Source organism: Sarcophilus harrisii, chromosome 3 (assembly GCF_902635505.1).
Source record: "Sarcophilus harrisii chromosome 3, mSarHar1.11, whole genome shotgun sequence".
In the NCBI taxonomy this organism is placed as follows: domain Eukaryota; kingdom Metazoa; phylum Chordata; class Mammalia; order Dasyuromorphia; family Dasyuridae; genus Sarcophilus; species Sarcophilus harrisii.
The window spans coordinates 529634553-529650888 of NC_045428.1; the positions used below are offsets into that span (position 1 = coordinate 529634553).

Consider the following 16336-nt stretch of genomic DNA (forward strand, 5'->3'; position numbering starts at 1 on the left):
CTTAATGAAATCTGCTGCCCTTGTAAAATACTTTTTTTGTGCTTCAGTAACCTTTAATCTGTGCTATAGAGGAGATTTGTAATGACCAGGAAGGAAAAAAAATGGAATTCTCTTTGATACTTTATGATGATAGATCTGAAATGGAAGGAGGTAACAAGAAGTTGAGCTTCTGGAGAATTGTTGACAGGTGGCAGAATGTCTGGAGTAAAAAAAAAAACAAAAACCTGAATTCAAATTCCACCTCAGACATTTACCAGCGGCTTAATGAATGAATGAATTAATGGCTTAATCATTTAAACTTGCCTAACTCAATTTCTTCAACTGTAAAATTATTGAAATGTGAATATGGCTGCAAGGGGGGGGGAAGGAAGGGTCCCAAATCCCAGCAGGTGTTAATAAAGGAAGAATAAAGCTTATAAGGAGCAAGAATCACACGGTGGAGGGTCCTTATCACCAAAGTCATAGTTGTACAGAGGCAGAATGTCCTTAGGCTTCATGCTTCCCAAGATGTTCCAGGAAATTAATGAGAGAAGGGGATGATTCAAAAACAATCCCTAGGGGTTTAAGAGAAGGAGGAGCTTGCTATAATTTCCCTATCATGGGGCCAATAGGATGTGTGCCTGCAGGAGTATCATAATTTTCCCCTGGTCTGTGCTCCTCTGGACTTTTGCAAATCCCCTGTGCAAAAACACAGCAGAGTTTGTGCTTATCCTTTGTGCACAAGGGGTGCACAAGGGGGTTGACACCTATCAGGGATTTTTGCATGAGGCTAAGAGGATGTCTCTTGTTATCCTTGAGTTAAGTGATGCAGGCTATGGTGAAATATCAGTTTTCCTTTCAGCTCCCAAGGATTTTACTGTATTTTAAGTTATCTAAGCTTTCAGGGTTAGTTTAGATGTTGGGGTGGCATTTCACTACCCTTCAGGGTTGTTGTGAAGATCAAATAAGATAATTCTATTTTGTAAAACATTTAGCACAGAACCTGGCATGTAACAGGCACTTAATAAATTTATGTTCCCTTTCTTCTTTCTCATAGACAGAGATCACATGGTGGTGAGTAGGAGTTGAGAAATGGGTCCCATAGAATGAGTATAGAATATGTAGAAAAGGTCATCTAATTCCTTTTCCAGTAGCCTGGTAATATGCCAGATTAAAAAACTCAAGCAGAAGATTTTTACAACCTCTGTAATCAATTCATTAAGATTCATTGGCCACCTTCTATCAGACTTGGGATAAGGAATATATCTATTTTGGAGAACATGTAAAACTTATAGATATACAACAATCTTCCTCACCCCAATCACATTTGAAAATTGTGCTTCCTACAGGCCTGTATATGCTATTTAGCAGAAGTTTTGAACATTTTAATAATAATAATAATAACAATTAAATTTACATGGGCAGCGAGATGGCACCCTGCCAGACTTGGAATCAGGAAGACTCAATCTTCCTGAGTTCACATATGTCCTCAGACACCACAAAGACAGTCCCTGTCTTGAAGGAGCTTATAATCTGATAAGGGAGATCACATATAAACAAGTATGTACAAAACAATCTATATACAGGGTAAATAAGAATTAATTAACAGAGGAAAGACACTGGATTTAAGAAGGTTTGGAGAAAGTTTCCTGTAGAAGTGGAATTTGTTGGGATTTATAGGAAGCCAGGAATATTGGCATTCATAGTGGAAAAGGTAGATTGTTCCAGGGATGGGAGACAACCAGGATTAATGGCCAGAATCAGGAATTGGAGTGTCTTATTTGTGGAAGAGCCAGGAAGCCAGGGTCACTAGATCAAAGTGTATGTGTCAGAAGTAAAAAGAAAGAAAAGTGGGAAGATACAAAGGGGCTGGGTTGTGAAGGTGTTTGAATGCTAAATGGAACATTTTATATTTTTTTCTGAATGCAACAGGAAATCACTGGATTTTATTAAGTAGGAAGGTGACATCATTGTACATGAATTTTAGGAAAATCCTTTAAGAAGATGATGTTATCTACAACAGGGCTTCTTAAACTTTTTCCACTTGCGACTTCTTTTTACCTGACAAATTTTTACTCATTGCCATCTCAAATCTGAGCTGAGGTGTTTCTGGCAGCATTCCCACATGTGCACAGCAAAATGTGATCAGAACCAGGGCTGCAGTGAAGTCACATGATGCAAATAGACAAGTGCTACCAGAAACATCTCAGATTCATTACATGTTTGGTTTTCAATTAATTTTTGGTCATTGTGTTAAGAAACCTTTTACTGTGCCCAATTTTTTCATGACACCTACATTCAGTTACATGACCCCAGATGGGGTTGGGAACCACAGTTTAAGAAGTTTTGCTCTGCAGCACCAGAGAAGGTAAGAAGTGGAGAGTGTTTAGGGAGAAAGTTCTGTTTTGACATACTGAGTTTAAGATACCTGTTGTGGTTTAGTTTTATCAATTTCTCCATGACTCCATTTGGGGTTTTCTTGGCAAAGACAATGAAGCGATTAGCCATTCCCTTTTCTGGATTATTTTACAGCTAAGGAAAATGAAATAATGATGGTTAAATGACTGGACCAGGGTCACATAGCTCATAAGTGTCTGAGGCCAAATTTGAACTCATGAAGATGAGTCTTCCTGACTTCAGGCCTGGTACTCTATGCGCTGTGCCATCTATTTGCCCCTTAAGATTTCTACTGAGCACCCAACTTGAAATATTTGAAAGGCAGTTGGATATGAGAGATTGGAGGTCAGCAGAGAGATTGTGGCAGGACAAATAGATTTGAGAATCATCAGCCCATATATAGTAATGAAATCTATTAAAGCTGATGAGATTATCAAGTGAAACAGTATAGAAGAAGAGAAGAGGGCTCAGGAAAGAACCCATAGGGATACCTACCGTTAGAGAATCTGATCTGGAAGGGGATCCAGCAAAGAATACAGAGGAAAAATTGGTCAGAGAGGTAAGAGAAGAACCAGGAGCAAATGGTATCCCAAGAACCTAGAGATAAGAGAGTATTAAAGAAGAGAGAGAGTGATCCATAGTGTCAAAGGCTGCAGAGAGGTTGAGGAGCATGAGGATGGTGAAAAAGCCATTAATTTGGCAGCTAAGAGATCCTTGTTAACCTTGGGGGAAGCAGTTTCAGTGAAATGATAGAATACAGGCTATTTGTACCACCCTTGCCAAGTCATTTAATCTTTCAGTGTCCTTTGACTATTCTCTAAGACTGTTTTTAAGACTATCAGTTGCAGAACAGTTGGTGATTTGCATTGCTAGAGAGTTTATCCCTGTGAACTTTCCCCCAAAACCAACAACAAAAAACACACACTACTTGATTACAAGGTGTGTGTATATCATTATATAGCTATATTTAGGTACATATAATATGTGTTATGAGAGCTCAGAGAAAGAAGAGATTATGTTAGGCTGTAGTATTTAGGGAAGGGTTGCTGGAAGATGTAAGATTTGAAATAGGCTGTTGTTCTCAGTCAACAAGCTCTTATGATGTGCCAGGCATTGTATTAAGTACCAGGGATATTATTAAGAAATACAAAAGCATAGTCCCTGCCTTCAAGGAGTCCACATTCAAACTAAAGAGAAAACATGCATATAGGTATGTATGTACAAAATATAGAAAATGTAAATGGGAGGCAATATCAGGGCAGCACTGACAGTGCGGATGGGAGGAACTGCCAGGAAAGTCCTCTTGTAGAAGGTACAATTGGATCTGAGTCTTGAAGAAATTCAGAAGAAGGCATGAGGAGAACTAACATGCAAGGTAAAAGAGCCAGTCAAAAGGAATGGAGTTCCAAAATGGAGTGGGCTATTTGGGGAGACCAACCATGGAGCCATTGATCTTAAAATATAAGCATGCTGGAAAGGTAGGAAGGGACCAGGAAGCAAAGGACTTTAAAATGCAGAGGATTTTATATTTAAATGAAAAAAGGTGTTCTATCTAGAAGAGACAATATGAGCAAAGGCTTGAAGGCAGGAGGAACATTAAATGAGTGGAGGACAGTAAGAGGCCATCCTTGTTAGAGGAGAGGATAGGTTTTGGAGAGTAGGAGGATGATAGCTTAAGGACAAAGTGTGGAGCATCTTCAGAGCCCACACAGAGTGATAGAAACTTTGCCAGGCAATAAAAACCATTGAAATTTGTTGAACAGGAGAATGACATGATGAAAGCAGTTTGGGGAAGGTTAATTTGGTAGCAGCATGCAAGAGACTGGAGGCTAGTTAGGAGCAATTATAATTCAGATATATAATTCAGATATTCATATATATGAATATATAATTCAGATAAATAAGTTCTAAGATGTTGACTGTTGAAATGAAAAAGGGCTGATTTGGAAGTCAGTACAATATGGTGACTTAAGACACATGAGAAAAGAATCACCGAGTTTTAGAGCTGGAAAGGATTGTAAAGATGTACTAGTCTTGGGATTCTTAACTTTTTCTGTGTCAAATCAAATCTTGGGAAGCCCATGTATCCTGTTTTTGAATGCACAAAATTAAAGATATAGGCTTTCAAAGGAAACAAATTATGACAAAATAGAATTATCCAAATATTAAAAATAAGTTCTTAGACTCCATGTTAAGAAGCCATGATCTAGTCCAGCTTCTCCTTCTACAGATGAAAAAGCTGAGTTCAATGAGATGGAGTTGCACAAGGTGACATACTGCTGAATGCAGACCTGTGACCAGAATTTAGTTCTGCTAATGTCTAGTCCAGTCTTTTTTGCTTCATAATACTGTCTCTTAAGCAACTGGGAGAATTACATATGACTCCAGTGAGAACAACATAAGATTCTAGAAGGATATGCTCAAGTTGGCTTTTCTTACAACTAAACTGTCTGAAATGGCTGTCCCTCTTGGCTAGAATCCTCTCCCTTCTTGTATTTGTTAAGTCCCAACTAAAATTCCATCTCCAATCAGAAACCTCTCCTGATGTGTCCTAAATTTATCTTGTCTTTATCTTGTTTGTTTTTTTCATATTGTTCCCCCCATCAGATTGTGAGCTTCTTGAGAACAGGGACTCTTCTTTCTGCCTTTCTTTGTATGCTCAATGCTTAGTCCAGTGACTGGCACACACTAGGCACTTAACCAATGTTTTTTGCCTTCCTCATTATTGCTCATGTTCTGTTTACATGAAAAAATTCAGAAAATTCTCTTTCTTGGGAAATAAGACAGTATCTTCTCAGCAAGTTCTTCTCACTCAAACTTTCAATGATGCCCAGCTCTTCCAAGAATACTACTTTCTGATTAAAACCACTCATTTGCACACTCTTCCCTCAAGTATTACCTCAACTCTTAAGAAGTAAATCTTTTAAACTTTTTATCTGAATTTTATCCTAAAACCCAAAGGCTGAAGTAAAGTGATATGGCAGCTAACATCAAGCAACTTTATACAGCTACCCCGTTCTCTGCCCTGTCTTGTCACTGTTCTGATACACCAAATTCAAGACGTATTTATTAACTCCTGGGGATATGTTCAGTGCTCTATTAGATCCTGGCTTTCTATTTTAGTATTCATTTATTATTATTAATTTAGGAATTATATTTATATTATTGTCATGTCTTTTCTGTGTGCTTGTACTCTGAATTATGAATTGTAAGTTTCTTTGGAATCTGCAGTAAAATACAGGGTTGCACACATAACCTGTAGTGATGTTGACTAATTAAATTGACTGACTCATTAATAAGGGATTGGCAGGAAAGCAAAAAAAAAAAAAATTCAATTACATTTAAAGAATTTAAAACCTTGGTCTATAATAAATAAGAAAAAAGATAATGAGATTACTTAATATACATTCCTATATATTATATGTTCCCCTTTCCTTTAATTCAAATTGAGGAGGTGACAGTGCACAAACAAGCATTTATTATTATTTTTAATAGCTTTTTATTGACAAAACATATGCATGGGTAATTTTTTACAACTTTGTCCCTTGCACTTACTTCTGTTCCAACTTTTCTCCTCCCTCCTTCCATCCCCTCCCCTAGATGGCAGGCAATCTTATACATGTTAAATATGTTAAAGTATATCCTAGATACAATATATATGTGCAGATCCATACAGTTCTTTTGTTGCACAAGAAGAATTGGATTCAGAAGGTAAAAATAATCCAGGAAGAAAAACAAAAAACAAGCATTTATTATTAATAAATATAGTTAGGTCTTTTATAACATATTAAATAGCTTATGTTTCAGACACTTTATAATTACTATCTCATTTAATCCTCAACCCTGGAACATAGATGATATTAATATTCCCATTTTGCAGATGAAGAAACTGAGACAGAGAGTAAGTGATTTGCCCAGGGTCACACAATTTGATCTGAGACTGTAAACTTAGATCATTCCGATCTCAGATCCAGTGTTCTATTCACTATGCCACCTGCATGCTTATATGACAATTTTAATAAACACTACATGTCTGGCACTATGTTAAGTCTTGTGACACAAATACAAGCAAAAATCCTCAAAGAGCTTACATTCTAATGGAGGAAATAAACACCTAAAAGAAGGAATTGAAAAGCAGATAGTAGGGACAAATGAGAGGAACTTTGTGGGGGAAAATGATGTTGAAATTTAGAAAGTCTGGGAGGGGCCTGATGGATGTTGCAGGGGTCCAGACTGAGCCTTCCACTGAAGCAGGGTAAAATCCATGCCCAGTAAAATCAATCATGGTATTGTGAATGTAAATTCTAAAATGAGATGGTTGAGCTCTCTTGCATACTTGAAATAGAGTTTTTGCTGGTTGCATGAAGATTAAGATTTAAACTTTTCATCTTTGGCAGTGAATTATCCTGAAATCAGTGGTAAGGAAATTGGACCTTGAACATGAATAATAAGGGTTCCTCAATTTGTCTTGGAGATTGCTGTTTCCTGGACTAAATCAATTAATAGAACCTGAAAATCATTTTGATCCTTCTCATTGTTATCTCTTGTTTTTCAGGATCAACACTTTCAGATTATTGGGAGAAATACGTCCTTCCCAACTGGAATCTGTCACAACTACTCCTAGAAACAAGGAAGCAGCTGTATATATGGACAACTCGAATGACACTTTCTTTGACTTTTAGTCAGAGAAGAGAATTTTTTATTTCTGCTTGGATCTACCATCCTCTGCCTGCCTCTTATGCACTCCAGCACCCCTATCAGCTCTCTGTTCTCCTTCACTAGCCCAGCAGTAAAAAGGCTGCTTGGCTGGAAGCAAGGAGATGAAGAGGAAAAGTGGGCAGAGAAGGCCGTTGACTCTCTGGTGAAGAAGCTGAAGAAGAAGAAAGGAGCCATGGAAGAGCTGGAGAGGGCTTTGAGCTGCCCAGGCCAGCCGAGTAAATGTGTCACCATACCTCGATCCCTGGATGGAAGGCTGCAGGTGTCCCATCGCAAGGGTCTGCCTCACGTGATTTACTGCAGGGTGTGGCGCTGGCCAGATCTACAGTCCCACCATGAATTAAAACCACTAGAGTGCTGTGAATTCCCATTCGGATCAAAGCAGAAAGAAGTTTGCATTAACCCGTATCACTACCGCCGAGTGGAGACACCAGGTAATGAACCCCTGTATCATTAAAACAGTTAGGTCTAGGTCAAGTGCGTATCAGATGAGTAAATGGGTGATTAAAATCAGCCCTTGCAGATGAGTCAAGAAGATACAGGCTGCCCTCTGACTGAAGGAGAGTTCAAGGGAAAAATTCTTCTTTCTGGGACTGGTTGTAGATATTCATTAAAAGAATGACTGAGAAGGAAGTAGCCTTCACTCTAAAAAACTACTAGGGATAGTGGGGCTCAGTGGATAGAGTGCAGGACCTCAGACACTTCCTAACAATGTGACTGTAGGCAAGTCTCAGTTTTCTCATCTGCAAAATGGGGATAAGGGCTCCTACCTCTCAGAGTTGTGAAGATCAAAAGAGAGAAAAATTATAAAGTGCTTGGCACATAGCAAGCACTATATAAATGTTAGTTATGTTTATCATCTAGTCTTAGACCCTTACTAGTTGTGTGGTCCTGTGCAAGTTATTCATAGCCACCTGTCTCAGTTTCCTCATCTGGAAAAGAAGCTGGAGAAGGAAATGGCAATCTATTCCAGTATCTTTGCCAAGAAAACCCTAAAGAAAGTCTCAATGCAACAGAACAATTTTTTAATATGATTTTTAAAAAGCCCCGTTAGAAAAGTTCTCATTTTAAATAAACTCTCATGTTAGAAGTCAAAACGTGTCTCCCACTTATAAAATAGTTTGATAGTACTTCTCTTTCACCATGTATCCATTCAACAAATATTAAGAGGGCACGCATTTTGTGCATTCATTGTTCTAGATGCTAAAGGTACAAAGACTAGAAAATGACACAGCTACTAGTTTTGAGGAATTTATAGTGTGTGTGTGTGTGTGTGTGTGTGTGTGTGTGTGTGTGTGTATGCCAGGGCAAAAAATAGGGCACATAATGAGGTATAATATAAGGTAAGATATAAAGCTGAAATTAAAAAAAAAAAGAAAATTTAAGGAGAACGATGGGACTTTTTTATTTTTTGCTTTAGAGATCATTGAAGGCTTAATGGCCATTCTGACACCTAAACTAAGTTTTGAAGGGAGACAGACTCTGCAAGAAATAGATGAATAACTTATAAATTCCAGGTGGATGGATGCATGAAGCCAGGAGATAACACGTCAATTTAAGGGAATTTCTTCCCAGTGTCCAGTTTGGCTGGAATGTGGAACATTTGAAGGGAAATAATTTGAAATTTGTCTAGAAAGTACCTAGAAAAGTAACTTGGAGTCTGACTGAGGAGGCCTTAAATTTTAGGTTAAAGAGCATTGCATTTTATCCTTCGTGCAATAGATTCTAAAGTTTTGGGGGAAAGGAGTGACATCATCTAGAAAGATTATTCTGGTCATTATGAGGAGAGAGAGATTGGAATAAGATATTAGTAAGAAGGGTTATTCTTATAGTCCAGGCCAAAGGTGATAAAGTCCTGAATAAGGGCAGATGAGACATGTGCAGGTTGAATCAACAGGATTTATTTTCTGACGGCATATGAAGAGGGAAGGAGAGAGAAGAGTAAAAAATGCCTCTGAGGTTCTGAATGGAGTACCTATCAAGGCCTCTCTCTATAGTTATCTTTGTCCCTTTGGTCAGCACCATCAGGGTCTATCCTAATCTTGTATTTCTGTTAAGTAAAATTAGGAAACAATTTGATGCCAATTCTCTCTTTTTTTTTTTTAAACTTGTTTGCATTATTCTGGGAAGTCAAAGCCCTGGTACACTAATGTAAGAAAATAGCCAGCTTCAGAAAGAAATTTTAGGTAGGTTTTTAAAGAAATTCATTAGGTTTCCTTATTGAGTATTTCTCTTAAACCTTAAACCAAAATTGAAAAAGTGGTTTGTTCCTTTCATCTAAAGTGTTAAAGTAGGTAACCCATTAATTTTCTAACATGTACTTCCCTTCTCCAATAATTACATTATGTTGTACATGTTTAAAAGAAATGGTTTCACTCCATTAATAGCAGATTTATTCCATGGCTGGTGCTATCAAGGACCTCTATGAAAACGAAAGCAGGTTTTATATTCCTAAAATTTCTAAAGATTTCACTATCTCCTAAGGGCCCATATTCACCTTCCTTTTTGTGCTTTCATTTCTTTGGGAACTCCAAGCAAGAAACAAAATACATAGCCTCTAAAAAAGTGAGAAGTGGCTGGTTTTATTTCTTGAGCAAACTAATAGTTGTACAATTTTTAGATTTTTAAGCAGCTAAATATACTTTGAAATTGTTTCTTCTCTCCCTTATGTCTTAAAAGAGAAGCTGAGATTTAATTAAAGACACTAACAAATCCAGTGGAGTCTTATTCTAATGCTAATTTGGATGATTAGTGCATGGAATAGTCTATCTGGCATCCCATACAAAAGGGTTTAGTACCTAAACAGTTCATTATATACATTTCTTTTTAAGGTAGCCAAATGATCTGGATCCCAAAGACCTTGCCATAGTGAATCTCTAGGATGCTTGTGAAACTTAGATTTTAGATTTAGAGTTAAAAGAGCTTTGAGATGTTATTTTTATTTTCTCTTTTTATTTTATCCATGAAAAAATTGAGGCCTAAAAAAGAAAATATAGTGTATCTAATTTATATTTTAATGTACTTAACATCTACTGGTCATCCTGCCATCTGGGGGAGGGGGTGGGGGGGTAAGAGGTGAAAAATTGGAACAAGAGGTTTGGCAATTGTTAATGCTGTAAAGTTACCCATGCATATATCCTGTAAATAAAAGGCTATTAAATTAAAAAAAAAAAGAAAGAAAATATAGTTAATGTGAAATGGAGATAGGTTTTGAACTGAGGTCCTCCCCAGATCCTGTGCTTTTCCCATCCATTTGGATCTGTGAATAAATTCTCATTGTAAAGGAGAAGCAAAATCTAATATTAGAGGAATATTTGTAACCAGTCTTTCCTAAAGACTTAACCTAATGTCAATTTTTTCATGGGGAGGGAACCTACTGTTTTTGACACAAATATTGATGGAGCAAAGTAGCATTCACATCATCACATTAGAAGTGGCTTTAGAATTTCTTATATAACAAAAACATTTAAAAGACTCTAGTTATTTATATATTCTCTCATTGTATCCATTGATTTCCTCTGGAGAAAAAAAGCAGTTTTTCTCTCCTATTTTAAAATATGTATCTTCTGCCTATAAATAGTTCAGGAATAAGGGAAAATTAAGATCCCATGGAAGATTTCTAAGATTTTGTGATATTAGTCATCCCAAATTACCATAAATTCAAATTGTCTACTTCCAACAATGGTATTCTCATTCTCTAACTCCCTCCTAAAGTAGGAGTGCTGCAGGTAGCATGCTCATTATCCTTGGCACCTTTGAGTCTTCTCTGTACATCAGGACAGCTAGTGGTTCAATGGATAGAGAAGCTGTTTTATCTGTAGTCAGAAGACCTGAATTCAAATTGGACTCAGATACTTGCTAGCTGTGCTATTTAACTTACAGCCTCCCTTCTGGCTGCCTCTACCATAAATTGGAGATAACAATAGCCACTTACCTATCTCTGAGAATTGTTATGTGAATAAAATGAGATATTTGTCAGTCTTAAAGCACTATGTAAATACTAGCTGCTGTTATTATGATAGAGTTACTTAGATAAGTTACTGGAAGATCATTTATATTAAAGTACAAGGTATATTGTAATTCTGCCTCAAGGGACTGGAAAGATGACCATTTTTTTTCTGTTTTTCATAGATATTCTCATTTTCCCCCAATAAAATGCCTGTTTGAAAAATTTGATGGTTTTAATATAGTCTTAGGCTACCTTGAATTAAAGGGATATAGTTCAGATTCAGATGGCTGGGTGCCTTGGTCAGACAATATCTATGTCCATTTCTGGGGACCAGAATTTGAGAAGGACATTGGCAAACTGGATAGTAGCCAGAGCAATGTGAGCATGATGGTAGGGAGACTTGAAACATTGCCATGTGGTAATCTTTTAAAAGAACTGGGGATATTTAGTTTGTAGAAAATAAGAAAAGATGAGAGACATGGTTTCTTGTCGAAATATTTAGAGGATTGTTATGGGAATTAGGGATTTGATTTGTTCTTCTTGGTGTTTGAGGATGGAAATTGGAATGATGCATAAAAGTTGTAGAAAGGCAGATTTTAGCTCTACCTAAGGACCAGTTTTATAATAATTAGAGCTGTGTGAAAATACAATAGTATGACTTAGAGAATAAGAATAGCTGATAGTTTTTTATGGAACTACAAAGTTTATAATCCATATAACTGTGAATATCCAATGTTATCTTTAAATGAAATATCTCATTTGAATTTCTTAGTCATCTTGTGAGGTAGGTACTACAAGTGTTGTTATCTTTATGTTATATATGAGAAATCAGAGTTCAGAAAGGTAAATGTTTCACTTGGCAACTAGCACTATATGATGTCTCTATCACTGGAAGTTTTCTAATTGAAAATAGATAATCACTTGTCAGGGATATTATAGACAGATTACTATTTGGGTTGGAGTTAGACTAGGTAATCATTGAAGTGCCTTCCTTTAAGATTATTCAGTTATTCATACATTCAACAATTAAGAACCTACTAGATGCTATGCACTGTGCTAAATGTTTAGGTTACAAAGAAAGAGAAATGACATTCCCTGCTCTTTCAGGAAGCACCCAGTCTAGTGAGGGAGATAACATGCAAATGACTATATACAAAAATGCTATGTACAGGATAAATTTAGAAATAAATCAAAGGAGGCTTTGCACTTCAATTAAGGGGAATTGAAAAAGTCTTCCTTAGAGAGGTTTTTAGCTGGGACTTGAGGGAAGCTGGGGAAGTTCTGAGGCAGAGATGAGGAGGGCAAGCATGGGGGGAATAGGCAGCTCCCAGAATTGGAAGATGGAGTTCCTTGTTCAAGGAAAAGGGATCAAGTCAGTGACATTGAATTGCAGAGTACATACAGAAGTAGTGGTGAAAGAGGGAAAATTCTAAGGTAAGACTGGAAATGTCAGGGGAATCAAGTTTTAAAGGCAGACCAAACTGGGGGTTTTATATGTGATCCTGGAGATGATAGCAAACCTCTGTAGTTTATTGATTAGAGGGATAATGTGTCAGAGATGGGCTTTAAGATCAGTAGAATAACCTTAGAGGAAGATGGACTAGAGTTGGGAAAGACGTGCGAGGGTGACCAACTTGCAGGCTATTTTATGTCTTCATTTAGAAGTACATTTAACTTTATCATTGGAAGCATTTTATAACATCATTTTAAAGTTATTTGATATTGTTTGTTTTTTGTGAAAGACTCCTCCTCTTGGTGAAGAAAGAGAATAGCTTGTGTATAAAAAAATACCCTTAGCAAGGAACCAATATTCCATTGAATGTATGGAGTTGTCTCTCCCAGACAGGTTTTACATGGAAAAAACATCATCTCGATTATTTCTTCTATAGAAAAATGGAAAAAATAAAAAGATACATCATATCTTATGCCTCTCGTTTCTATAAGAAAAGAATGAGTGTTTGCTTCTGGAACACAGTGAAAAGTTTTGTAACTAACTGGTGTGGAATAAGAGAAGGGGACAGTTAGGTGGTACAATGGATAGACTTTGAGACCTGTAGTCAGGAATATTCATCTTCCTGCGTTCAAATTTGATCTCAGATGCTTATTAGCTGTTTGATCCTAGGCAAACCACTCAGTCCTGTTTGTATTAGTTGCCTCATCTGTAAAATGAGCTGGAGAGGGAAATGGCAAACCACTCCAGTATTTTTGTCAAGAAAACGCTGGATGGGGTCATGAAGACTCAGATATGACTGTAACAACTGAACAACAACAAAAACTCACTTAGTTCTTTTTCTCTGTTGGGATTGCTTTCTAAAAGCTATCATTCACCTATTTGATTTCATTTTTTTCCCTTATCACATAAAGAAAACAGAAAATAACATGGTAAAGGATAAATACTGTACTGTACATCCTTGTTTCTGATTAGTCATTCTGTGTAGAAAATCCTTGAAGCTGCTTTGAGCCCTGAATATCAGGAGAATATTGGGCTTTGGCATTAGAATCTCTATAGTTTAACTTCCTGCAGGAAGAGTCATAACTAAGAGAGTTATTTTATTTTTTAAAGCATGATACCCTAGAGGATGACAAGACCAATAGGCAGATAAAAACTACATTTGAAGGTAATTGTTTATTTTTTTTTAATTATTTGCCTTTACATTTTTGCATTGAGGGCTAAAGGATAGTTTCATTTTAGCATCAATAACAAATCTGAAGTTCAGATTTTTTTGGTCCCTGAAGGGAAAAAAAAAGGAAAAAATATTTTTAATGTTCCATTCTGACCATGATGTCTCTTTCTTGTTACAGTGCTTCCTCCTGTGCTTGTACCAAGACATAGCGAGTTTAATCCCCAGCTCAGCCTCCTGGCAAAGTTTCGGAACGCTTCCCTCCACAGTGAGCCCCTGATGCCACATAATGCTACTTATCCTGAGTCTTTTCAGCAGCCCACAGGCTCTACCTACTCATCGTCACCCAGCCACATGTTCTTGCCATCTCCCAGCACCGTAAGCTACTCTCATTCCCCAGGAAGTTCATCTGGCCCAGGGAGTCCATATCAACTCACAGGTGAGAAGTAAAAACACAGCATAGAGAAAATGAAGAATTGTCCCAAGATAATGGTTGGGAAGAGGAAATTAAAAGCTGTTGAATCACAGGGTTAGATTCTTCTAAAGGCTCATAAATCATATGATCACATATTTAGAGATTAAAGGGACCATAGATCTTGTATCCTTTTGTAATATATAAATAAACTGAGTTACCAGAGAGGGGCAAAGAATTTGTCAAAGATCACGCAGGGAGTACCTAATAGTCAGGAGTCAAACCCAGTTTGATTCTAAATATACTTAGTGATCATTCTGGTAAATGATCATTAACCTCCCTAGGGATTTGGGTGTTTCAAAGCCCAGGGATTTTAAAATAAGAATGTATGGCAAGAGGAAAATAGTCTCTTCATGAAATCAGGAGCAAACATAGAATAAGGACTATGAATGATCTTAGTATTTTTCCATTTTTTGACTGCCTTTTAAACCAACCAAAAGTTTGTTCATATCTATGTAAATTACTTATTAGTTTGGGATTCTAAGGAGTGGAGATACAGGCCAGGTGCCATATATAGCCAAAAATATGGTTTCTATTGATATAAAACCAGGAAATGAGTTGATGAGATTTGGGAAGTAGAAAAAAATACCTTCCATATGTAACAGTGCACAAAAAGCAACAGTGTAGCATGATCAGAGTGATATTTTAATTATATAAAGAGAAGAAAATAAAATATCAGTTTACAATTTTCCATGTTAAGGTACATGCAAGGGAAGGCAAAAAGCATTATTAAGCACTTACTATATGCTAGATATATAGTAAGCTTTGGGAGTACAAATACAAATAAAAAGACAGTCGCCACACACAAAAGAGAAGACGTGAAAAGCAAAATCTGGGAAGGAGGCGCTTACCTTGAGTCATGCTGGTGGAATGGGAAGAGTCAGAACCACAGCCAAGAGGAGAATGAAATAGTGTATTGAAATATAGTACCCTTGTATTTTGTCTTAATTGAGGAAGACTCACTGGAGCATTTCCAGAGGAAAGTAATCAGGATGAGCTAACAACCATATCATATACAAATTATTGAAGGAACTGTGGATATTTAGTATAATTAATATTATTTTACTCTCCTGTAGAATGTCTTAGAAGAGGAACAGAGTCATTTTCAGATATGAGAGCTCTCATGTAGAAAAAACAGAAGACTTTTTTCTTTACTTTTCTTTTTTTCTCTTCTTCTTCTTCTTCTTCTTCTTCTTCTTTTTTTTTTTTTTTAACAATTTAGAGATACAATGTGACATAGAAAAAGTGCCCAAGTTGTATGACGAAGAAGTTCACCTTTTAAGCTATGTGAAAACCCACTTTACTAGCTGGGTGTCTTTAGGCAGGTCACTTAACCTCTCTGTGCCTCGATTTCCTTCCTCATGTATAAAATGGGAATAATAACACTTGCAAAGTATATTTGCATCTGACTTTCAGTTGAGATCTTCTAGATGTGTTTTGTCCCCCATTATTAGAATGTGAGCTCCTTGAGAGCAGGAGTCATTCTTTTCTCTGTATTCCCATTGTTTTAGTACAATGCTTTACACATAGTAAACACTTAATATATGCTTTTTCATTCATTCATATTTCACAGAGTTGTTACAAGCCTCAAATAAAGTCATGCACTTAAAACACTTTTAAAACCTTCAAGATTTTATCTTTTTTTATTAGAAGGTTCTGGCCAATTTGGGCATTTTGATTAATGCTTTATTTTCCTTCAATTAGATATAAAAACAAATCGTAATATTTTTTAAATTTTGAGTTTCAAATTCTGCCTCTCTCTCCTTCATCTCCCCCCTAATTGAAAAGGCAGGCAATTTGATATAGTTTATACATATGCCATCTTGCAAGATATATTTCCATATTAGTCATGTTGTGAAAGAAAACATAGACCAAAAAATAAACAAGAAAAAATAAGTATGTTTCAATCTGCATTCAGACTCCATCAATTTTTTCTCTAGAGATAGATAGAATTTTTCATCATAAGTCTTTCTGAATTGCTATATTGCTGAGAATACCTGAGTCATTCATAGTTGATCATCATATAATATTGCTGTTACTATGTACAATGTTCTGATAGTTTAACTCATTTCACATTTCATCAGTTTGCATAAGTCTTCTCAGGTTTTTCTAAGAGTATTCTGCTATCCTTTCTTATGACATTATAGTATTCCATACCACAATTTGTTTAGCCATTCGCCAACTGATGGGCAAACTCTTCAT

General features: G+C 36.5%; 1 protein-coding gene across 3 annotated transcripts in view; it reads left to right on the forward strand.

Annotated features, from left to right (window-relative positions):
* SMAD9 (SMAD family member 9) overlaps positions 1 to 16336 on the forward strand; it is a 108543-nt gene that overhangs the window by 70310 nt on the left and 21897 nt on the right. For all 3 annotated transcript variants that reach the window (XM_031961993.1, XM_031961992.1, XM_031961994.1), the window contains exons 2-3: positions 6932 to 7526; positions 13844 to 14101. In XM_031961993.1, the coding sequence (XP_031817853.1) occupies positions 7115 to 7526; positions 13844 to 14101 (670 nt within the window). In that variant the 5' untranslated portion in view covers positions 6932 to 7114. The remainder of the gene's footprint in view (positions 1 to 6931; positions 7527 to 13843; positions 14102 to 16336) is intronic.